The sequence below is a fragment of the Somniosus microcephalus genome, chromosome 15 (assembly GCF_052327205.1).
Source record: "Somniosus microcephalus isolate GS21.2 chromosome 15, FLI_Smic_1.0, whole genome shotgun sequence".
Lineage (NCBI taxonomy): Eukaryota > Metazoa > Chordata > Chondrichthyes > Squaliformes > Somniosidae > Somniosus > Somniosus microcephalus.
The window spans coordinates 73670139-73694573 of record NC_141001.1 but is presented as its reverse complement, the minus strand read 5'-3'; the positions used below and the strand labels follow the sequence as shown (position 1 = coordinate 73694573).

The 24435-nt window shown below is 43.3% G+C and overlaps 1 protein-coding gene across 12 annotated transcripts in view; it reads right to left on the bottom strand.

Moving 5' to 3' along the window:
• Positions 1-24435, bottom strand: part of LOC147107033 (serine/threonine-protein kinase BRSK2) — a 1115513-nt gene that overhangs the window by 203863 nt on the left and 887215 nt on the right. For 11 of the 12 annotated variants that reach the window (XM_086008028.1, XM_086008027.1, XM_086008038.1 and 8 more), the window contains one exon: positions 15785-15853. In XM_086008028.1, coding sequence (XP_085864154.1) covers positions 15785-15853 — 69 coding nt within the window. Of the gene's footprint in view, positions 1-15784; positions 15854-20616; positions 21224-24435 lie in introns of those variants that run through there. The other variant, XM_086008039.1, reaches the window with a different exon arrangement.

The window sequence follows — 24435 nt, the reverse complement described above, 5'->3', positions numbered from 1 at the left end:
ACTGCAGGGATGTGGGAAAAGAGCGGGGGAGTGGGGCTAACTGGATCGCTCTTCGAAAGAGCCGGCACAGACTCGATGGGCCCAATGGCCTCCTTCTGTGCTGTACTATTCTATGATTCTATAACTGATCCAATGTAATCTCCCTCATCCGGTCTCCAGAGTGCAGGTGACAGCAGCACAGGGACAAAAACAATAAAACAGGCACAAATGCACCTTTCCTGCACCATAACACAATGAAACGTTTGCGTCTGAAGGGAAATAACAGATGATGTAATCCAAGTCAAAACACATCCTTCATTTAAAGTCTTAAAGAATCCTTTACTGGATGTTCTCTGCAACAAAAATACAAATAGCCTTGAAAAAAAAAACCAACCTACCACTCACAAATGAAAATAGGTGTCAGGTAGTCTCATTGCAATTTCTCGGGTATGCGAGACTCCTGCTAGCTGCAAGGAAAACAACATCGCTTGGCTTCAACAAATGACATGGGAGTGTGAGGTGACAAAATCCAGTTGGTCCCGAATTGTCGTTTAAAAAATATCTCTGCCAATTAAAGTCAATTTTTCTGGAATTTTGGAAAGAACATCCATGAAGAACAGTAGAGTTAAAACAGCAACTAATCTTGTGCTGCTTCCATCGGTGTCATGGTCTTCTGCTGTAAGTAGCTCAGATAACAAGAAAAGTGAAAGAAATAAAACACGACATTGGCAATGCAGTGAACTCTGGTATGTTTACATAGACATAGAAGATAGGAGCAGGAGTAGGCCATTCGGCCCCTTGAGCCTGCTCCGCCATTCAATGCGATCATGGCTGATCATCCAAATTCAGTACCCGGTACCTGCTTTCTCCCCATACCCCTTGATCCCTTTAGCCTTAAGAAATATATCCAACTCCTTCTTGAATATATTTAATGAACTGGCCTCCACCGCCTTCTGTGGTAGAGAGTTCCACAGGTTCACCACGCTCTGGGTGAAGAAATTCCTCCTCATTTCCGTCCTAAATGGCCTACCCTTTATCCTTAGACTGTGTCCCCTGGTTCTGGACTCCCTGACCATCGGGAACATCCTTCCTGCATCTAGTCTGTCCAGTCCTGTCAGAATTTTACAAGTTTCAATTAGATCACCTCTCATTCTTCAAAACTCCAACGGGTACAAGCCCAATCGACCCAATCTCTCCTCATACGTCATTCCTGCCATCCCAGGTATCAGCCTGGTGAATCTTCGCTGAACTCCTTCCATGGCAAGAACATCCTTCCTCAGGTAAGGCGACCAAAACTGCACACAATACTCAAGATGTGGTCTCACCAAGGCCCTGTACAACTGCAGCAAGACATCATTGTTCCTGTACTCAAACCCTCTCGCTACGAAGGCCAACATACCATTTGCCTTCTTAACCGCCTGCTGCACCTGCATGCTTACCTTCAGCGACTGGTGCACAAGGACACCCAGGTCTCGTTGCACTTTCCCTTCTCCCAATCTATTGCCATTTAGATAATAATCTGCCTTCCTGTTTTTGCCACCAAAGTGGACAACCTCACATTTATCCACATTATATTGCATCTGCCATGTTTCTGCCCAATCACCCAAAATGTCCAAATCATCCTGGAGTTTCTCGACATCCTCCTCACAGCACACACGCCCACCCAGCTTTGTGTCGTCTGCAAATTTGGAGATATTACATCTAGTTCCCTTGTCTAGATCATTAATATATATTGTGAATAGCTGGGGTCCAAGGACCGATCCCTGCGGTACCCCACTCGTCACTGCCTGCCACTCGGAAAAGGACCCGTTTATTCCAACTCTTTGCTTTCTGTCTGCCAACCAGTTCTCTATCCAAGTCAATACCTTGCCCCCAATCCCATGTGCCTTAACTTTACACGCTAATCTCTTATGCGGGACCTTATCAAAGGCCTTCTGAAAGTCCAGATACACCACATCCACTGGTTCTCCCTTATCTATTTTACCAGTTACATCCTCAAAAAATTCCAGTAGATTAGTCAAGTACGATTTACCTTTTGTGAATCCATATTGACTTTGTCCGATCCTGTCACTGTTTTTCAAGTGCTCTGCTATTATATCTTTTATAATGGACTCTAGCATTTTCCCCACTACCGATGTCAGGCTTACTGGTCTGTAATTCCCCGTTTTCTCTCTACCACCTTTTTTGAATAGTGGGGTAACATTAGCTACCCTCCAATCCATGGGTACTGTTCCAGATTCCATCGAATGTAGGAAGATGATCAGCAATGCATCTACGATTTCTCGGGCCACTTCCATAAGTACCCTAGGATGTAGATTATCAGGCCCTGGGGATTTATCGGCCTTCAATCCCATCAATTTCCCTAACACCATTTCCCTACAAATATTGATTTCTTTCAGTTGCTCCCTTTCATCAGGCCCTATGTTCCCCGGCATCTCTGGGAGGTTATTTGTGTCCTCCTTTAATCTTCTGGGACTGAGTATTTGAATGCAAGTGATCATTCCCATTGCTCAGTGCAGATACTGACACAAGGAGACTTAATCAAATAAGTGAAAGCTAAAGACCTTCGGGACCATTTTAAAGCCTGCCCGCCAGGCCGGAATTGGGCGGACAGGTAGGTAAAATGGCCACAGCTATTTACCCCCTCCCAGCCTGCTGCATTTCTGAGCAGGTGAGAGGGACATCCTCCGGAAGGCAATATTCGTTAAATATGCAGATTGGACTTTGATGATGTAACTGGGTCCGACTCCAATTTTAACTTGAGGCCTGCGTGGGGAACCCGTGGCATCTCCACCGGGCCAATCTGGTGGCAATAGGAGCCACGACAGAAGAGGCTTCGAAAGGTAGCTTCATTTCTTTTTTTGGTTTCCTTGTGGGCCAGGGAGAGCAGGAGCGCTTCTCCATGTGGGCCTCCCCTGCCTCGGGCTTCCCTTCCCCTCACTGGCTGTGATGCCCTTCTGAGCTCCATCCCAACAACTTACCTGAGTGGTAGTGACCGTTCCCTCAGGACCCCAGTGGTAGTCTCCTACTACACGAAACCCTGTACTCACCTGGCACCCAGCTAGCTCGCGCTTCTCGCCAGGTTCGGGAAGGAGATGAAGCCTGGGAGGTAAAACCTCCCTGACCTCACGCTGTGGAAGGCAGGACAGTTTGCTGTCTGCCTCGGCCTCCGGAGGCTCGACTCCCGTCAGGAGTTGAAATCAGGTCTCATGTCTCCGGCAGTGTGGTACGAGCTTTAGTCTGTTTCAAAATTGTTTGATTGAGTTTGATCTCCATTCAACAACTGATATGTTAAAAATCATCCTGCTCTTACCTCAACATCAACACAATTGTTTGGTTTCTCTAATTTACTTGCTGTAAATGGGCCATTGAAGTAAAACATGTTCTTCATGAAAGTAATAATATATCACTAACAAAATGGTACAGGTTAATGTACAAACAGGATAACCAAGAACGGTTAATGTAGACTGTTATGATTTGGGCTTCTCCTGACACGTTTGTCTATTGCTCACAGCAAAAAGGTGGTTTCCATATGAACCAAAACATGTAGCCTTTATAGGAGCCATTAATGGAATAGTGTGCCATGGAACTAAGAATTACCCTTTATTATGGTAAAATTCACTAGAAACTACATGTGATGCCCACCATGTTCTCCTATCTGCTCCAAAAGGCAATAAATACTGTCAGAACATTGCATTCAGTCTAAAACTAATAAATAAAAAAGTCAAATTTATTTAAAAGTAAGGCAATTACACAGAACCAGAAAGACACAGTGAGAAACTAATAGTACAATACTTAACTTATGAAATGAATAAACTGTTTCTATACAATAGGAGTGTCCAGAAAACTTCTACTTCTCTTCAGTAGCATTTGATAGAATCTCCCATGGATGGTGCAATGGGTGATTGACATCCCATGGATCTCCTGTTAGCCCCCATTGTGACTGAGGCAGTGCAAAGCAGATAACTGGGAACCAGAAGGCTGCTCCTCCGCTATATGTATGTTTTCATTTTGATATTAAGGCAAGCTCCTTTGAAGGCAAGATCAAATTCTTCTCCATGGTCAGGCAATTAATATAATAACAATTCCAACATTTAGCAGATGAGGTGTGAACAGTAGTCAACTGGACATCTGATGATTCATTTGTTTTCGACACCTGACTCCTCTTAGAACAAGGTTCCCTTGACAGTTCAGGCATTTGAAAAATTAATTTTGGTCCCTCCTCAGTCTCTGGACTCACAGACATCAGCATTTGAAAGGAGGATTGTTCAGCCACCAATCACACTTTGACGTAATCAGTTTAAGAGTACAGGCAGTGGCCTTAACAACAAAGTCTGGCTGCATTTCACTGAAATTGTGGATCTTTCTGGAAATTTGTTTTTATTACCCACTCCAGTGACACAAAGACAAAGAAACTCTTTTCTCGCTACACCTAGCTGGAGCCAATTTTTAAATCACAATTATCTTGACTATCCAAACACATGTCAAATATACACAGTAATTTTCTGTATTTGATGCAGCACAAAAACGTTGCTTGGTTTTCATCACATACACAATCAATAATTGCTTATATGAATTTATTTTTGCTCTGATTGATAAAAGCTCTTTACCAACTTTTCTTGCCCAATTTGGGTGTCTCCACGACAGGCACTATTCTCCAGGCAACCTACTCCATGCTTCCACAACTCCGCCAATGCTCTGTTTGAGTGAACTTCTAAGAGATGCGTCGAGTGTGACCCAGAATGCAGAACGCAAGGGCAGGAACTGTAGTGTATGTGCCTTTAAGTCAGAACTACTTTTTACAGCTCCTGTATACTGTAGTACCGGCAGTGACCACACCGGTATATAAGCTTTGCGCATGCCTCTGTACCCCAGTCTAGAGATTACCCTCCTCCAGTAAAGACCTGTTATTTGTTAATGTACAGCATCCGTGTGATTATTTATCCACTGAACCACGGATCTAACAGTGGCGACGAGTGTCGATTCGAATCCACCTGCAACATAAAAGAAAAAAAAATAGTCGAGGCCAGGAACACGGGCGTCGACCACAAGCAACCGCCCAGCAGTCAGGCAGAGATCCAACTTCGCTGGGGAGGCTGTGGAGAGCCGGGCTTGGTTCCCCAGCCACAACGAGCAGTAAGAGACCGACGACAGGTCCAGCGCAGACCCTTCCCGAGCAGCGGTGGCTGGAGCCGACCGACGGCGGAGAGAGAGCCGAGCAGCATCGACGGGGTAAGACAGAGGGTGAAGAGCGCAGGGCGCAGCCGGGGGTTGAACACCGAGCAGCGTCGAGGAAAAATAAAGCAACTGGAGAGAGAGAGGGTAAGAAACAGCCGGGTTCTAGGCTGAGCGGCGTCGAAAAATATCAAAAGAAGAACGCGCAGAGCACAGCCAGTGCTCACGGGCTGAACAGGTTCCACGGGGCGAAGCAAGGGGAGACGCCATTGAGCCGCGGAGAAGGAAGAGTGCGGGAGGCGTCATTGAGCCGCGGAGAAGCAGGGAGAGCGCGGGAGACGCCATTGAGCCGCGGAGAAGCAGGGAGAGCACAGGAGGCGCCATTGAGCCGCGGAGAAGAAGGAAGCGCGCGGGAGATGCCATTTTGAGAAGCCGCAGCGGAGAAGAAGTGCGAGCGCGGGAAGGAAGGAAAGCGCGGGAGACGCCATTTTGTGCTAGCGGAGAAGAAGGGGAAGCGCGGGAGGTGCCATTGGTGATAGTTAACGCACAACCAAGGATGCCGAAGAGTGGCAGTATCTCTACGTTCGACAATGAAGTCGAAGATTGGGCGACATATGTGGAACTTTTTGAGGTGTACTGCAGGGCGAATGAAGTGCTAGGTGCTAATAAAGCACTGGTTCTGTTACATTCCATGGGTGCAAAAACTTATGGGTTACTGCGAAATCTAATAACCCCAGAGAAGCCGGTAAACAAGGATTTTGGAAGCATAGTAGAAATCCTACAGGACCACTTAAACCCCACACCGCTGCTGATAGCAGAACGATTTAAGTTCCATAAAAGGAACCAACACAAAGACGAAAGCAATGCTGAGTACCTAACGGAACTGCGCAAGCTATCGAAATACTGCCAGTTTGGAGCGGGACTAGCAGACACGTTAAGGGACAAGTTTGTGTGTGGACTACAAAGTGAAGGAACCCAGAAACGGCTTCTATCAGAAAAGGATCTTACGCTGGACAAAGCTTTCAGTATGGCAGTATCACACGAAGCAGCCGCAAGGGGCGCTGCAGAGATACAACGGAGACCGCAAGAATATGGCACCAACAAAATGACCGATGGAACAGGGAAGTGCTATCGCTGCGGCAGAACAACACATGACCAGAAAGATTGTTGGTTCAAGGACCAAGTGTGCAGACAGTGTGGGAAAACAGGACACATAGCAAGAGTCTGCAGGTCTGGGAAGAAAACCAACAGTAAGAAATCTCCACAGGAGAAGTACAAAAAGGTACACCAGGTGATGGACAGTGGTTCAGACGAACAGAAAAGTGACACAGACTCCGGAAGCAAGGAGCTGGGTTGTCTGAAACTACATAATGTAACCAAAATAGAGGATCACCAGACTATCTGGGTTACACTCAAGATAGACGGAGTCCAAGTGGAAATGGAATTGGACACAGGGTCAGCTCTAACAGTCATAAATCAAAGAGACTACAAGCGGCTATTTTCACACATACCCTTGAAAGCTACAGAGATTGTCTTGAAGACGTATACGGGGCAAAAAGTCTACCCCAAAGGAAAAATAAGGGTGAAAGTGACATATAAAGGCCAGGAAATACCTAAAATGGATATATATGTATTGCCAAATGGAGGACCACCACTGCTAGGACATGAATGGATCCGGAAGATACAATTAGATTGGCGTTCCATACAGCCACTGAAGGTTGAGGCCAAAAAGGATGACGACATCACACCTGGACGACTGTCAAAAATGCTAACTGACGCAAAAGAAGTGTTCCAGGAGGGACTAGGAACACTAAAAGGAATAACAGCAACAATTAAAATAGAGGAAAATGCAAGCCCAAAGTTTCTGAAGGCCAGACCAGTGCCTTATGCGATCAGACCAGCTGTTGAAGCAGAGCTAGAAGGGTTGGAACGTTCAGGAGTACTGTCCAAAGTGGACTGGAGCGAGTGGGCTACACCCATCGCTCCTGTAATGAAGAGGTTGTTGAGTAATACGCCTGGGGAACCAAAGAAGGTCCGCATCTGTGGGGATTTTAAGGTGACAGTGAACCCAGTCCTTCACACGGTGCAATATCCACTTCCACGTATTGAGGATATTTTCGCCTCGCTATCTGGTGGTAAACGCTTCACCAAAATTGATCTAGCCCAGGCGTACTTGCAAATGGAGGTAGAAGAAGCTTTGAAACATTACCTTACGATCAACACTCAAAGGTCTCTATCAATACAACCGGCTGGTATTTGGAGTAGCCTCGGCTCCGGCTATCTGGCAAAGGGCAATGGATCAGGTCCTGCAAGGGATTCCAGGGACCCAGTGTTATTTGGACGACATCTTGGTCACGGGCAAAAATGACGGTGATCACCTCGCTAACTTGGAGAAGGTGCTCACCAGATTAGAGTATGGGCTACGAGCTAATCGCCACAAGTGCGAGTTTTTCCAGAAACAGATCTCGTATTGCGGCCACGTCATCGATGAAGAGGGGTTACATAAGTCCCCTGACAAGATTGAGGCAGTAGTCAAGGCTCCAGCACCGGAAAATGTGTCACAACTGAGGTCGTTCCTCGGGCTGGTAAACTATTACCACAAGTTCTTACCAAATTTGTCTACGGTATTACACCTGCTGAACACCCTACTGCAAACAGGGGTACCATGGAAGTGGGATGACGAACGTAGACGAGCTTTCCAGAAGTGTAAAGAATTGATCACATCAAAAGAGGTGTTGGCCCATTTCAACTCAGCACTACCAATTCGTTTGGCATGTGATGCATCACCCTACAGCATTGGAGCGGTGCTGTCGCACAAATTCCCAGACGGGTTGGAGAGGCCAGTAGCCTTTGCGTCTCGGTCACTAACCTCAGCCGAGCGCAACTACGCCCAGATTGACAGGGAGGCCCTCAGCCTAGTATGGGGAGTAAAAAAATTCAACCACTATCTGCATGGGCAGAAGTTCACCTTGCCGACTAACCACCAACCACTTGTCTCCATCTTTAATCCTAAGAAGGGCGTGCCAGTAATGACTGCACAGCGGTTACAAAGATGGTCCCTGTTTCTAGGGGCGAATCAATATGAAATAGAATATAAAGGCACGAAACAGCATGGGAACGCTGATGGGCTATCGCGCCTGCCACTGCCTACTGTGGAGGAAGCACCAGCAGTGGACCCTATCAAGATATTTTATTCGTCGATAATTGAACGATTGCCAGTAACAAACGCGGATCTAGAGGAGACCCGCAATGATCCGACGCCGTCACGGGTATATGAATTGACGGTGAGGGGATGGCCAACACATGGCGACTCACTGTTGCCAGCATTCTCATCCAGAAGAGAACAGCTGTCAGTATGCCAGGGGACAGTGATGTGTGGATCCAGAGTGGTGATTCCACCCAAGTTAAGGGAGAGAGTGCTAAATGAGCTACATGAAGGTCATCTGAGGGGAGTGAAAATGAAAAGCCTTGCTAGGGCTTATGTGTGGTGGCCGGGAATCGATCAACAAATCGAAGACCTAACTAAGAGCTGCTTAGGATGCCAGAAGGTCCAAAATGCACCACCACATGCCCCTCTACACCCATGGGAGTGGCCCTCCTCTCCATGGCAACAGGTGCACATTGATTTCGCTGGTCCATTCATGGACTCAATGTTCTTAATAGCAGTGAATGCTCATTCAAAGTGGCCTGTGGTGATAAAGATGTCTTCAACCACTACAGAGAAAACGATTGCAGTCCTACGGACCATATTTGCCAGAAACGGTTTGCCAGAGCAGATCTGCTCTGATAATGGACCATAGTTTGTGTCCGACGAGTTCCAAAAATTCATGAAAAGGAATGGGGTAAGGCATTACACATCCGCCCCGTATCATCCAGCCACCAATGGATTGGCTGAGAGGTTCGCACAAACCTTTAAGAAGGCGATAAAGGCCATGTGCGACGAGGAAATTCCACTACAGCATAAGATGGACAATTTCTTATTAGCCTGCCGAAACGCGACACATGCAGTTACCAACCAGACCCCGGCCATGATATTCTTTAACCGAAGGTTGAGATCTCGTCTGGACTTGCTCAGACCAAATGTGCGAAGAAATGTTGAGGACAAACAATTCCAGCACATCAATGAGAGGCCGACAAGGAGCTTCAATGTAGGGCAACCAGTCTTGGCCCGTAACTATCGAACAGAGAAGTGGCAACCCGGAACGATATGTACAAGGCAGGGGCCATTAATGTACACAGTGGATGTCGGGGAGAACATTGTGAGACGCCACGTCGATCAGATCTTAGCGTCACAGGAACGCGTCAACCCCATGTCTTGAGTACCTGGGGATGAACCTGACATACCGGTAGCATCTACTTCAGACCCAGTAGCAGTGGAACCCGATGAACTACCCAATGAAAAGGGGTCAGAATCGCCACTGCACCAAGAACAAGAACCTCTGGAAAGGCGCTATCCCAAAAGGGTCAGGAAGCCGCCCCAAAGACTGAATCTATAAATGGACTTTTGTTATTTAATGTACATGTAAAAATGTAATTGTTATTTGAATATGAAGGGGGTTATTATTAATCTAAAAGGGGAGGAATTGTAGTGTATGTGCCTTTAAGTCAGAACTACTTTTTACAGCTCCTGTATACTGTAGTACCGGCAGTGACCACACCGGCATATAAGCTTTGCACATGCCTCTGTACCCCAGTCTAGAGATTACCCTCCTCCAGTAAAGACCTGTTATTTGTTAATGTACAGCATCCGTGTGATTATTTATCCACTGAACCACGGATCTAACAGGAACCACTTCGTAAAGTCACATTTATTTTTGTTTTTTTCCCCAAAGAGCTATGGATTAGGCTGTGGCTAAAGTACTGGATAGATTAGGATTCCAAATTCTCTCTCCATCACAATCTTTCTTGTCTCTCTCTATTTTATCATTATTCTCATTGTGCTTCTGAACTTTACTCCTTTGTTCCTTTTAAGCTTCAAATACACCGTGCCACATGCTTTTCCTCCACCATGCATCAGCACCATTTGGTATTCCAACTCATTTCTTCTAATTCCTCATCCAAAGAGTGGCCTGACCCCTTCAACTGGTGAGTCCCAAAGCCAAGAGTAAATTGGGGCGCCCACCAAAATTGGAATAAAAATCGCATCCCATGGCTTTTTGTCATGCAGTCTGATTACGCCTAAATCTGACAAAACGGTATATTTTCTGCAGCTTTTAAAAAAAAGTAATATAATGGAGTGACCAGCTTTGCATTCTTTGCTTTCCAGCAGGGCTGATCTCCAGAATTTCCTAGGAGTGACCCTAATTAAACATTCAGACAAGCCGTGAGCAGCCTTTAGTAAGTTTGTGCATCAGAAAGAGCACTGCTGCTCCTCCTGGCTCCACAGATATGTAACTTTTATAAAGTTTTCTGGACATTTTTTTGAATGGCCTCCAGCGGTCCCTTTAAGAACCACTGGTTAGGCCATTCAAGACCTGCAACACCTGGGTTTCTTTTAATATGCATTATTTTTGTTTATTCCTGTGCTAATGAACTCTTGTAAATGCTTCAATTACAGTTGTATTTCCAGCAAATTAGCAGACATAGAAACATAGAAGATAGGAGCAGGAGTAGGCCATTCGGCCCCTTGAGCCTGTTCCGCCATTTAATGAGATCGTGGCTGATCATCCAAATTCAGTACCCTCTCCCTGCTTTCTCCCCATATCCCTTGATCCCTTTAGCCTTAAGAAATATATCTAACTCCTTCTTGAATATATTTAATGAATTGGCCTCAACTGTCTTCTGTGGTAGAGAATTCCACAGGTTCGCCACTCTCTGGGTGAAGTAATTCCTCCTCATCCCTGTCCTAAATGGCTTACCCCTTATCTTTAGACTGTGACCCCTGGTTCTGGACTCCCCGCCATCGGGAACATTCTTCCTGCATCTAGTCTGTCTAGTCCTGTTAGAATTTTATAAGTTTCAATGAGATCCCCTCTCATTCTTCTAAACTCTAGCGAATATAAGCTTAATCGACCCAATCTCTCTTCATTCGTCATTCCTGCCATCCCAGGTATCAGTCTGGTGAATCTTCACTGCACTCACTGGCAAGAACATCCTTCCTCAGATAAGGCGACCAAAACTGCACACAATACTCAAGGTGTGGTCTCACCAAGGCCCTGCACAACTGCAGCAAGACATCCTTGCTCCTGTACTCGAATCCTCTCGTTATGAAGGCCAACATACCATTTGCCTTCTTAACCGCGCCTGCATGCTTACCTTCAGCGACTGGTGCACGATATTCAGCTATTGGCTGTAAAGTGCTTCAGGATGTCCTGAGGCCGTGAAAGGCGCTATATAAATGCAACCCTCGCTTTCATTCTTTTTAGTTTACATTTCACAAAAGCATACTTTTAAAAGGCAAAATAATTCCGAACATTTAAAAAAAAAATTGTTATAAACCTTTTTTCATAAAAATGCAAACAAAAATGAACAGAAGCCTGTACTAAAAATGAACTGCAGAACTAAACAAAAAGAGGCTAAACAAAAAATCCTCAGAGCCTTTAAGAGCTGATGGAGCTTCTCATCGACCCGATCTCAATGGGAGAAGTGAGCAGCTGGCTCAGTTCCCGCCTAAACAGATAGAAAATGGTGCTAGGTTGCATTTAAATACATTGGAACATTTAAATTAAGCTACAGCTCATTTAAAGAAAATAATCTCTAAGAAATCAATTAATTGATTCTTATATGTATTTGCATTATATCTGTTTCCATTAATCATAACCAAATACAAAATTCGTCAAGGTAGGTATCGTAAAATATGAGGCAAAATATAGGAGGCTGCCAGACTAAAAAATAGCTTTACATTCATTATCCCATGTCAAGCAATTTAAAGAAAATAATCTCTAAGAAATCAATTAATTGATTCTTGTACGTTTTAAATTGAGATTTAGATCAATCTCTCAAAATGAATGTAGCTTCATAGGGTTTTTTTTTAAACATTAAGAAATAATCAGAAAGCTCTCTGCATCTTTAAGGTATCTCTTCAGTGTTTAAGACCATGCATCAAAAGTACGTCTCAGTGTGGAACAGAATTCAACCCCAGGCCATGATTAATGCTGGCTATAAATAAAAGCTTTCTGATCAAAGGACAACCCTGTGTAATTAATGTCAAAAGCATAGAAGCAGAGATCGTGACCCACATTAAATAATGATGAAAGAAAAATGGCTGTTTTAAAATGTCAAATCATATGTTCTTGTGGTGTATAATAAGTTTAATATAATTAGGTTCACCATGGTTCCAAATGCGAATGGAAACATCAACACAATTTTTCTATAGCTCAATCTTAACAATGGCAATAATAGGAAAATGGAAATGATGGGCACGTATCTTTTTTTTTGCAAGATTACAAGCTCAAACTCAAATCAAATTATTAACCAATTTTTGGGTCCTCCAAGTTCAGAAAATGAGGCTTTGTTTTAAGTTTTTAAAAATATTCCTGCAGCAAATTTTCATGGTTGTAGGGAATATAGATAAATTAAACCCCAATATTATATTTGACACAATCATGAACTCTAAAAGGAGTCACAGAATCAAGGAAAGAAGGCGGAAGGTGAACAGGCAGTTTAGATTTAACTGCATTTTACAAAGGGTGGTGAATATATGAAACAGACAGTGGAGTGTCTGTTAGTGTTGGCAAAATCAAGAGCAACCGGATAACGATCTGTCAGAGAAAAGGGATTGAGGGGCATGAGAGACAGAGTAGTGCATGATATTTTTTAAACATTGGAACAGGCCAGATTGACAGCAATTTTCTCTTCTACGTAGCAGGTCCAAAAGAAATTCCAGGGCCTAAAAATTCGGCTGCTTTGCGCCTCCCATTAGTGCCCTAAGAGGGCGCAAAGCAACTAGCACCCAGGCGCAGCGCCGGCAACACCTCCCGCGAAATTCAGTGGCGGCGGTAACAGTTAGCGTCCCGTGGCGCTGCGCCGCTGGCAATAACGTCATAGCCGTGCGCAGCGCCCCAACCGCAATCTTCGGTAGCGCCCCCTGACTTACCGCCGGACACTGTGTCCGACGGGGTCAGAGGGGCCTACCTGCGGGTGGGGCGGCGCTAATTAAAGGCAAGGTGCTGGGCGGCCATTTTTGTTGCTGGCCGCATGCCAGCACCTGCCCCCATTGCCATCCCCAGCCACCTGACCAGCCCCCCCCCCACGGAGTGCCAGCTGCGCTCCGTGAGCCCAGCACTTCTCTTGAGTGCCAGGCTCTTTTGCCGGCACTCTGATCCCTGGTGACCCAGCTGGGCCCCGGGTCGCGCTGCGCTAGGCTCCTCCCCTTTAAGAAGCGGAGGAAGGCCTGTAGTACCGCGGCACAACGGCGAAGTTAGCGCCCCAAAGGGGTGCGACTCAATTTCCCCCCCCAAAATTCTTAACTACTTCTCAGCATCATGATTGCTCAAAAGAAATCTAAATTTTGGCACATGGTGCTAAGACTGTGGTGGATACCAGATAATGCTACAGAGCAGATTATACTGACAGATACATCATGGGAAATACAAAAAAGGAATCAAGTATTTAAAACGTTGAAACTTTTCAAGCGTTTTTAATGTTCATGGAATGCAGAAGACATGAGGGACTGCCTTTCAACATAATGGATTGCCAACGCTAAAAATGTTAAAGAAGCTCTTCACATCTTTACTTTATACTTTGATCTTCCACATTCTCGGTTGATAGTTGCAATTGCAACGTTAAAGCAATTTGGGTGCAGATGCCCTAAAGTTTAATTCGTGAGTTCACATTTTTGGCTGTGGACCTTCCCTGATTCAGACCAAGGTCCATAAAGGCCAGCAATGTGAAAACATTGGAAGTTGAGAACTAAGCCTAACCTTTATGATAGGTTGTTACAGCAACTTGGGATACTGGTTCAAAATCCATGAGATTACTGTATGAAAATAAAGTATGACACCAGTCCTATGAAACTGAGCAAATACTCTGTCAGGGGTACTGAATGGCAGAACCAATACACAGCTCACAAGTGCGGATGTTGGCGGGTAAGTTACCTAGCCTTATTTAACTGCCCACCCACCAGTAGGATTAAAATCGCCCCTTGTGCATTTTATTTAAATAGGAATTTGTTGTGCATTTTATGTTCATCAAAGATGGGGTAGTGCTAGATAGTGTTAATATCGAGCAGTCCCAGGCCAATCGTACCACGGGTAAACACAGGGCACAATATCCTCGACTCTGTGCAAACAATATGTGTTAACCCTAACCTCAATCAAGAACTTCCTGTCCCAGTGGTACATTTCCATTGTTCACACTAGAGCCAAAGCGTCAAATTATGGGTAATTGTGTGATGCGGAGCTGTGACTACTGGATTGCGACAGATCAAATTGATATTACTTTTCACATTTAACTGTCAGCAGAGAAATTAGACTGTCATCCCATGAGTACACCCTGCCCTAACCCAATGCACTATCCAGTACACCAATCAAATTATATTTCTTAACTGTTAGTCATAACACCAATAAATTATTCCATGATCTCTATGAATTCTCACTACCAATGATATTTTGTATCCATTTTAATTTAACAGAACATTTAAAACATAACAAAATGCTCTTACTGAATTAAATTCAAATATTTAGGCAATTAGAAATGACATTTCTACTGTTGCAGAAGCATGATCTGAATTTGAATTTCTTTCACTCATCATAAATTGAATCCTTGTAGCTGAATAAAACAAGACCAGAAATACTGGCAGGATGTTTTGCAGCACCTGAAGTAATTGCAGTTTAGGTAGTCCACCTGAAAGGCACAGTATGGTCTCACTGTACTGCTGAAGATTGCTGGAAGCCCAATAGATCCATCAACATCTGTACACAGCCCTCTGGACTCAACATAGAGTTCAACAATTTCAGATCATAACCCAGCCCCTATCACATATATTTTTTCCCCTTTTTTTTAATCCACATTTTTTGTTTAGCTTTTTTTTCCCTTCCCTCCCACATGGCAGCTGTCCTTCATTCTGCCAGCGCAATTCACACCCCATCTAGAGCCATCCTTTGTTTCTTAACCTGTCCCATTACCACCTCCTCTCGCCTTGAATATCTCTTAATGTCTCTCAATGTCTCTTAATCGCTCCTGCTTTCTATCCTATCACTGACCTTCCCTTTTGTTCTTTCATCCCCTCCCCCTTTTCCCAGCCCCTAAACCTGCTTTCCATTTCCTGCTTTTTTCCAGTTCTGATGAAGTCTCTCTCCACAGATGCTGCCCTGGCCTGCTGAGTTTTTCCAGCGTTTTCTTTTTGTTATTTCGGATTTCTAGCATCCGCAGTATTTTGCTGTCGTATTAACATCTGTACAAATGCAGGTTGTCTGATATGGAGACAAGTGATAATGCTGTCAAATGAAACCCTCTGGGTACTGAACTCACTGCTGCTTTGCAGCGCAGCAGCACATCTTCACAACAGAATAACTTTAACAAATGTACTGCATAAAATTATCATTAATTCTAAGAGAAGAAGTGGAAGCAAATAGATTGAAACTGCATTAAGCCCAAAATACAAAATACTAATCCGCTTATAATAGGTCTCTGTGCATCAAAAGCTCATTCAATATTTACCAGACTGAAGGAAAAAACTTAAATGACTTACCACCAACAGTGCAAAAAGGATGACACCACAACTCCAGACATCTGCTTTCCGACCATCATACTTTTCTCCCTAAATTGAACACATTTTTCAATTAGAAAACTTCTGTTCCGCACTACGTAGCGATTAAAATAAAATGCCATTGCAACACCATCTTCAAATCTTTTTATCTGCACTGTCATCCCTCGTGTACGTTGATCTGTATCACTGGGGGAAATTGCTGGACATCCTACCTCCTGTGGTAAGGTTACCAAAAGAAAAGTTTTGGGGACTGGTTATTGTCCTTTGGTGGAGTACAGCGCTGCATTTGGAAGCCCGTTCAGGTGCTTTTTCATTGTGGAGATTCGGACAAGTGCAGCTAGTAAAATGGGTCTTCCTGGCAGTGAGTCTTCATGAATCCTGGCAATTTTAATTCGGCTTGCAGCCGGCTGCACGTCATCCGCTCAATGTGAGCCAGCTGCACTTGTGCTAGTTTCAGGTAATATAAGAGCAGCTTAAGTTTAAAATTCACCATGGTATTAAGCTAAATCATTTAGAACACAATAGAGATGCCTAGAGACCCAGTCACTCAGCAATAAATACATCATATATTTGTGCATTTACCTATGAATAGTAAGCAAAAATATTCCGCCCCACTTCCGAATACTGGAGGACTAGAGAATGGCGCACAAGATGATTACCAGAAGGTAGACAAGTGCATTTACTTCGATCCCTGCCAACTGGCGGGATCTGACAAATGTGTTCCCCAAGGATCTGTACTAGGTCTTCAACTTTTCACCATATATATTAATGGATGAAGGAATAAAGACTTGTATAGCCAAGTTTTCAGATGATACTAAATTAGGAGGCGTAGTAAGTTGTGTAGATGGGAGCAGGAAATTACAAAAGGGACACAGACAGACGAAGTGAGTTAGCAAAACGAGGTCCAATGGGGCTCAATGTGGGGAAATGTGTAGTCATCCACTTTGGATCTGAGAAAGACAAACTGGAATATTTTCTTAATGGACTCCGATTATGCAATACAATTACAGGGCCTCAAAAAAGTCCTGTGTTGATATTTTTTGTCACTACCATCCCAGGTTGAGAGTGGATAATCTGTGCGCCTAGATTAAGAGTTGTGGAGGAGTAAAGGGGTTTAGATGTCCATGAACACAAATCACTAAAAGCTAGTGCACAGGTACAAAAAGTAATCAAAAAGGCCAATGGAATGTTGGCCTTTTCCTCAAAAGGGTTGGAATACAAAAGTGCGTGAGTTATGCCATTGGCCTTGGAAGATGTACCGTGCAGAATCACCAGAATTATCCCAGGGCTTAAAGGGTTATGAGGTATTCCCTTGAGTTTAGAAGGTTGAGTGATGATCTAATTGAAGTGTTTAAAATGATAGATATTCAATAGGGTAGATACAGAGACACTATTTCCTCTGGTGGGAGGGGGGGGGGGATCCAGAACAAAAGGGCACAATCTTAAAATTAGAGCTAGGCCTTTTAGGAGTAAAATCAGGAAGCACTTTTCTACACATATTGAACTGGAAATCTGGAGCTCTCCCCAAAAGGTTGTGGGTACTGAATCAATTAAAATTTCAAAGATTGGGATTAATAGATTTCTGTTGTGAAGATATCAAGGGATAGGAAGAAAAGACGGGTAAGTGGAACTGAGGTACAGAGCAACCATGATCTAAAAGAACAGCAGTACAGGCTCAAGGGGCTGAATGGCTTACTCCTGTTCCTATGTTACAACTGAAGGCAGTATCTGGCTTGCCTGTTGATTCCTATGTACCTTCTAAAGCTATGCTGATCCATTAAACAGGTATACTTACAAGGACAGTGATGGATGAACCACCAATAATTCACTATGATAAAACTCATCTAGTGCAATATTTAAATTATATGGCAAAGCATATCTCACATTACTCGAATTCAATCTAAAATGGGTATAGTAGTTTACTGGTTAAGGTAATGAGCTAGCAACCCAGTGATTGTCAGTTCACAATCCCAGCATGGCAAGTTGTGAAACTGAATTCAATAAATCTGATGATCTGTCAGCTGGCACCAGGAAAACAGCCTCGAAAGCTGCTGGATTATTATAAAAACCCAACTGATCACTAATGCCCTTCAGGGAAGGGAGCCTGCCATCCCTACCTGGTCTGGCCTATATGTGACTCCAGTCTCCAGTGACTCAGGACAATTAGGAATGGACAATAAGTACTGCTTCGCCCATATCCCAGAACACGTTTTATTAAAAAGACCTCTGCAAGGGCTCATAATTCTTCTTTTTAGGCAGTCCCTCGGAACTGAGGATGACTTGCTTCCACATTAAAAATGAGTTCTCAGGTGACTGATGAGTCCAATGCGGGACCTACAGTCTCTGTCACAGGTGGGGCAGGCGGTGGGTGGGATGCTTGGGTTGACGTGCGCTCCTTCCGCTTGGCTTCCGCTTGCTCCCGGCGAAGAGACTCGAGGTGTTCGGCGCCTTCCCGGGTGCTTCTCCTTCACTTTGTGCGGTCTTGGGCCAGGGATTCCCAGGTGTCAGTGGGGATGTTGCACTTTTTCAAGGAGGCTTTTGAGGGTGTCCTTGAAGCATTTCCCCTGCCCACCTGGGGCTCTCTTGCCGTGTCGGAGCTCCGAGTAGAAGCTCATAATTATGAAAATCCTCACCACCCTCAGCTTTCCATTCCTTCAACACTCTGTAGGCTTTTAAAACCCACTGAATCACAGTTTCTTGATTTACCTTAACCTCTTAGCTATTTGTGTCAATTCACTTAGGCTTCTCAAACTTATGGGTTCTGACTTCAAGTTTCAGTCATTGCTTTGACTCAAACACCATAGCCAATGCGGTGAATTATTTATCCTTAATTGTTATACTTTTTGTCTTTTTTAATTCTAAAGAAAGGGGGAAATATACAAGTACTGACAATTCTGAATCCTCAGCATTCAGTTCTTTCTTTATCTGTATTGTTGCTTCTTTGTCTTATTGATATTGAATGTGGTTAAAGTGCTCAGTATGATCGTTAGTTGTGTGTAAGGTCCTGTGAATCAACTATTTACTATTGAACCTACTAGCTACTGAATTAGAGTATCCTTGTGAAGCATTCATAAAATACTTCTTTGTAAAACTAAAGGTCAGGTGAGTTTTTATCCACAGGCTCAGAAAAATATGCTCCTTTGATACCAGATATTCTGGTAGTTCATGTACTTCATTAGAATTTTATAGCTTATCAGCATTATTCACTATTAGCAAACATTACTGATCTGTGGTTTTGTATAATGATTAATGATAGCAAGACATTTTCCTTTCTATCTTGCCTAAAATGATGGTTGCTCAGTGGACGTTATGCGAGGTAAAATCAAGTCTCATCGTAACAATTTCAAGTTATTATAGACCTCATTATGAGCAAACTGTTCCCCTAGTTACTTCTAAATTCAACTTCTAATAAGAAAATCGATGGTATAAGTAAGGCCAGTCTCCAGCAACCGAGTGGAATAATGAACCTTATCCCACTGTCCTAAACAGTAGGGGCCAGATTTTCCGATCGGGGGCTTCCTGCGTGCGGATGCCTCCGATCTGGAAAAATCTACGAACTTACCTGCTGGCTCCGTAGGTCCCGAGACTTCCGATCCTGGGCCTCTCCTGGTCCGCGTGCACAGAGGCCCAGGTATCCCAGGGGTGCATGCGGTTCGCAAGCGTCCCTGGGATCACGTGGGCCGTGGGGAACCAATCAAAGAAGGGAATCCCCTTTCACACTTTTGACAGGTCTCTGCAATGGGGATCACTCAAAAAACACACTAAAACATTAAATACATTTTTTTTTTAAATCACGTATTTAAAATTAGTTAAAATTACATTAAATTAAATATTTTAAACAAAAATTTAATTTTTTGAAAAAAATAATTAAAGTTTTTTTACGGGGCTAAAAATAAACTTACCTTTTTTAAAAAGTATTTAAAAATTATAAATGAGTGAAATTTTTTTTTTTTTTTTTAACTTTTTAAAACTCTTTTGCTGGTAAAAGCAGGCCTTACGCAGGTTTTTACCAGGCGTAAGATTTTTCAAGATTTTCAGCGGGCGGAGGTAGTGCAGAAAGCGGAGCTCTCCACCCGCAGAGGCCCGGGGCAGGCGTGCGATCGGAATTGCCGGTTTTCAGCGCATGCGCTTCACATGCCTGAAACCGGCACTTGCAAGGCCCCTACGGGTGCGTACACAGCTCGTACACACCCGTGGGGGTCGGAAAATATGGGCCTATAGTTGCAAATGGGACATTTACTGAATGGTGAATTCAGTCATGTTGTGGTTATGTTACTGGATAAGTAATCTAGAGGCCTGGACTAATAATCCGGAGAAGGTGAGTTCAAATCCCATCATAGCAGTTTGAGAATTTGAATTCAGTTTTTAAAAATCTGGCAATAAAAAGCTGGTATCAGTAAAAGTGATCATGAAGCTGTTGGATTGTCGTAAAAATGTTATTTAGGGAAGGAAACTTAATGTCATTAGCCAGTCTGGCCTATATGTGACTTCATCCCACACCAGCATGATTGACTCTTAAGTGCCCTCTGAAGTGGCTTAGCAAGCCAGTTATCACCACTTTCTCAGGGCAACTAGGGATGGGCAATAAATGCTGGCCTTGCCAGCATCGCCCACATTCTGAGAATCAATTAAACAAAAACTAGCTAAAAGGATGGACCAGATGCATTGTATGCTTGTTGGATAAATGCAATACCTAACAGCTCCCTGATCAGTGTTGTGGTTTTTCCATGGGTGTCAACAGAAATTAATAAAAATATTAAACTGGGAGTGATTAAAAAAAAATAGAAAATAAATGAAAAGTGAAGTGTACTTACAACAACTGAAGGCGACGTGGCATCAAGTAAAGTCATGATATGACAGAAGACATTCATCACAAACCAGCATCACGGAAGTTGGTTGTTTAACTATAAGATCACAACAACTTTTCCCCCCTTTTCGAAAAAAAAGGATTCAAAACTTAACCCACGTAGCCAATAGCTAGGTAAAATCTGCTCTATTTATCAGATCTGCTTCTATTTTAATATTTCAACATTTAATTTTCACAAATATAAAAATTGTAACCTGGCTCCTGCATGTCTATGAGTGGGATATGTCCCCTGTAATGTAAGTAGTCACATCCTGTTCTTCAAATTGCAGCTATAGTATAGGATGTGACCATCACAGACACAATGTGACATGTCCCTCAGACTGTTCCAGTCTCTGATGGTGAGATCTTTAATCAGAACAATGTCTTTTGGGTGCTGCTTTAGTTTGAACAGAGCTCCATTATTTCCATATATTGAATGAAAATAGCATTATGAGAATTGTTCATGTTGAGTCTTAGCCCATGGGCTGGAATCATAGAACTCTTGTAGCCCTCAAAAGAAGTGGCTGTTCATCTAAGAATGCTTCAATTGTGTACTGCAGTTTAAAAATGGGATGGAACCATAGAATTTACCTAGTAATAGGACAGGAACAAAGTCACAGAAAGGATTTTGAACTTTTGATATAAAAAAAATCTCCTCTTGCCCCAGGATAACGACGAGTTGAAAATTCCCAAGAGATTGTTATAATGAGGTATGATTGTATCAGACTGCTGAAAGCATATAAAAGATTCACAGTCTTAATTATGAGCATTCTTCACATTACTGAGCATTCATACGGTGTCATACACTTTGATGTCAGTATGATTATGAAGATAATCTACATTTATGTATCTACATGTTTTCAAACAGTTATCATCAAACAAAGTTGCACACATCAAGTGACAGTTAAGCATTATCCAAAATAGCTGCATTAAATAATGCTCCATTTTGTCCATGGTGTACAGTTTTATTTTACTCCTTTTTCTTGAGTCATGGCATATGCAGGAGCAACATTGGTTAGAGCTAGCAGATTTTTAAGGTTGCAGAGAATAAAGATTGCTGTCTGTTATGCCAAAAGCATTAATACACATCTGTGGTGTGAAAAAATAAAGCACTTTTTGTCTAAGATTTAGCTTGGCATTGGTTTCTTTAAATCTGTCGTAGTAACGGGTTACAACAGATACACACACAGAAATCATGCCCCAGCTTAAGTCAATACTTTACTGCAACAATTAATCAGTTGTTGCTGAGCAGTTACTTGAGCGAGGAGCCAACCCATTCAATTGAAATACAAACATGCTATGCAATTTATTCAGCTATATGTCTGTTTGTCATTTTTTTTAAAAATGAACAAACAGCTATTTAAATTCTGCTTGGCTCCAGTTACTGTTTCAAAAGGATTTATCACTCTGCCCTTTCAAATCAGTAAGATCATCTGGGGCTTTCAATAAGGCAAGATGCTACCAATAGTCTTCAAAATGAATCTGTCTGAAACTTCTGAAAAATGTCAGCTAGAGTATAGGCTTGCGTAGTGAGTGAGAAAAAGCAAAGAGAAAAAATAAAAAGCGACGTATAAAAATTAAGTTGAATATAAAGCTTATCATAGAAGTTGAGAACCATTTATTATTTCCCATTACACTGAGGGAACAATACTGTGCAAGTATATGTCATGTTACTGCTACTATTTGCTTGTTTCATTGTTGTTTAATACATTTGTTTGGCAGTTAAAGCCTCAAACAAAATCTAATGTAATGTTATGCTGCTGCCTTCTGAAGACAAGTTAAGACCCTGGGTAGGTGTGGGATAAAGCCAGAAGCTGAAGTAATCTAAAAAAAGAGTTCTGTTTTTTATCCCAAGCACCCAATGACTTAACTGGATATCAGAGCAATCACTATTGAGGATATAGGGATCTAGCACACACCTACGAGAATAGTCTGAACGTGGAAACCAAAAATATTTAGCATAAAAAGGGTAATAGAAACCCAAAAAATGCATCATGTAGCAAAATGTGACATATAGGGCTGGAATTTGCTGGATCAAGACATCTTGCGGTCTGCCCGGTTAGTTAGATTTTTTTCCTGCACCCTTCAGCTCAAAATCTCTTTGCTCTCTAAGCTGCTGAGGGTGTGAGCTGATTACGGTGCGGCGAGGGCAACAGGGCATCGGAGACCTTGGTGAACAACGGGACCAACAGTGTATCTCCTTAACCAATGAGATTTAAGGATTGAGAAATAAACAGAGGAAGGACTGAGAAGGAGGGTGAATTAAAAGGGTGAATTCAATGTCAAATCAGGTACAGAAAGAGAAATAACGAGAGGGGAAGAAAGACTGGATTAAAAGAGAGAGAGAAAAATAGACAGGAAGTTTAAAAAAATTATTTAAATTTAAAATTTGAATAAACCTGTGTCCAATGCCCTCTTGCTACCCCATCACAGTGCTCCCTCTGCCCTTTGAGATAAATTCCTGGCAGTGCTCTATAAGCAACTAGCAGTCCTTGGAAGACTGCTGGTGCCCAAAATCTGGCCCTGTTCCCACTTGCCCACACCCGATCCCCCGGCACGTCATGAACGATGTACCAAGAGCACCAGAAAATTATTCAATTGAGCTAACCTGCCATTATTAGGCGAGGCTAGCTTAGTCTTGCACAGGTGCATGAAGTGCCTTAACACTGCATCATGAATTTTTTTTTAAATAATAGGCTCCATTTGCACCCATGTCTAACTCGAAGACTTGATTCAGGTTTGTAAGAGGGCAGGGCAATGACTCTTTGTATCCACTTGATGGGACAGCCCTGTATTTAGCAGCCTTTTCCCAACTCACCACTCAGTCTGAAGCTGTCAGGAGTACAAAGCTAATACCATTTCATCTTGTTTGAAGTGAGTGTCCATGTTTCAAGGATCATCTTTATGTTAAGGTAGCACAGGAGAAGTGGCTTTGTTCTTTTGGCATTTCAAAAATAGTATAATTAGTAGTTATTGTAAATATCACATTTGAACTTAGTACTATTAATTTAGCTGGTTAATGTTAAGTAAACGTATTCATTGGTTTATAGCCTGAGCTGTGATCTGGTAAGAATGTATATTATTCCATTTACTGAAATATAGGGGGGAATTTTGTCAGCCCTGGGGAGACGGGACTGCCGGGAAAATGGCAGAAACTGGGAGCAGGTACCGAACCTGCTCCCAACCCGTCTCCGTGCCATCTTTCCGGGAGGCGGGAGCCCGAGTCGCGCAGGGACCCATCTCCTTGAGGCGGGAAGGGGATTACAGCCAATTAACTGCCTGTTAACAGGCGGTTTTGAGGCTTATCCCCATTTTACCCCTGCAAGTGCAGGCTTCCCGACGGCTGCGAACCTGGCCAGGGTCAGCGAGGCAGGCAGTGGGTCTGCGGGGGTCGAAAGGTCCGCTGTGGAGGTGAGTGATGGGTGCAAGTGTGGACAGGTAAGTATGAGAGGTGAGTGTAAAGTGTTTGAAAAAGTTTGTTTACTTTTGCTTCTTCCTGCAGGCTTCAACCCTTGGGGATCCGGAGGTGCCTCATCTCAACGGCAGAGATGACAGAATGGCTGCTGCATTCTCAGATGCAGCAGCCATCTGATTTCTGCTGAGGAAAGAGGTTTGGTGAGTCTTCAGTACAAGGGCTCACCTTAGAACAGAGATCGTCAGTGTTTGACAGCTTCTCAAAGCTGTCAAACGCTGACAATTAATCTGTCAAAAAATTTTGACAGATGAAACGTCATACGCTGACGTCCTCTGTCACCGGCTTTCTCTTAATTGGCCGGCTAAGCCTGCA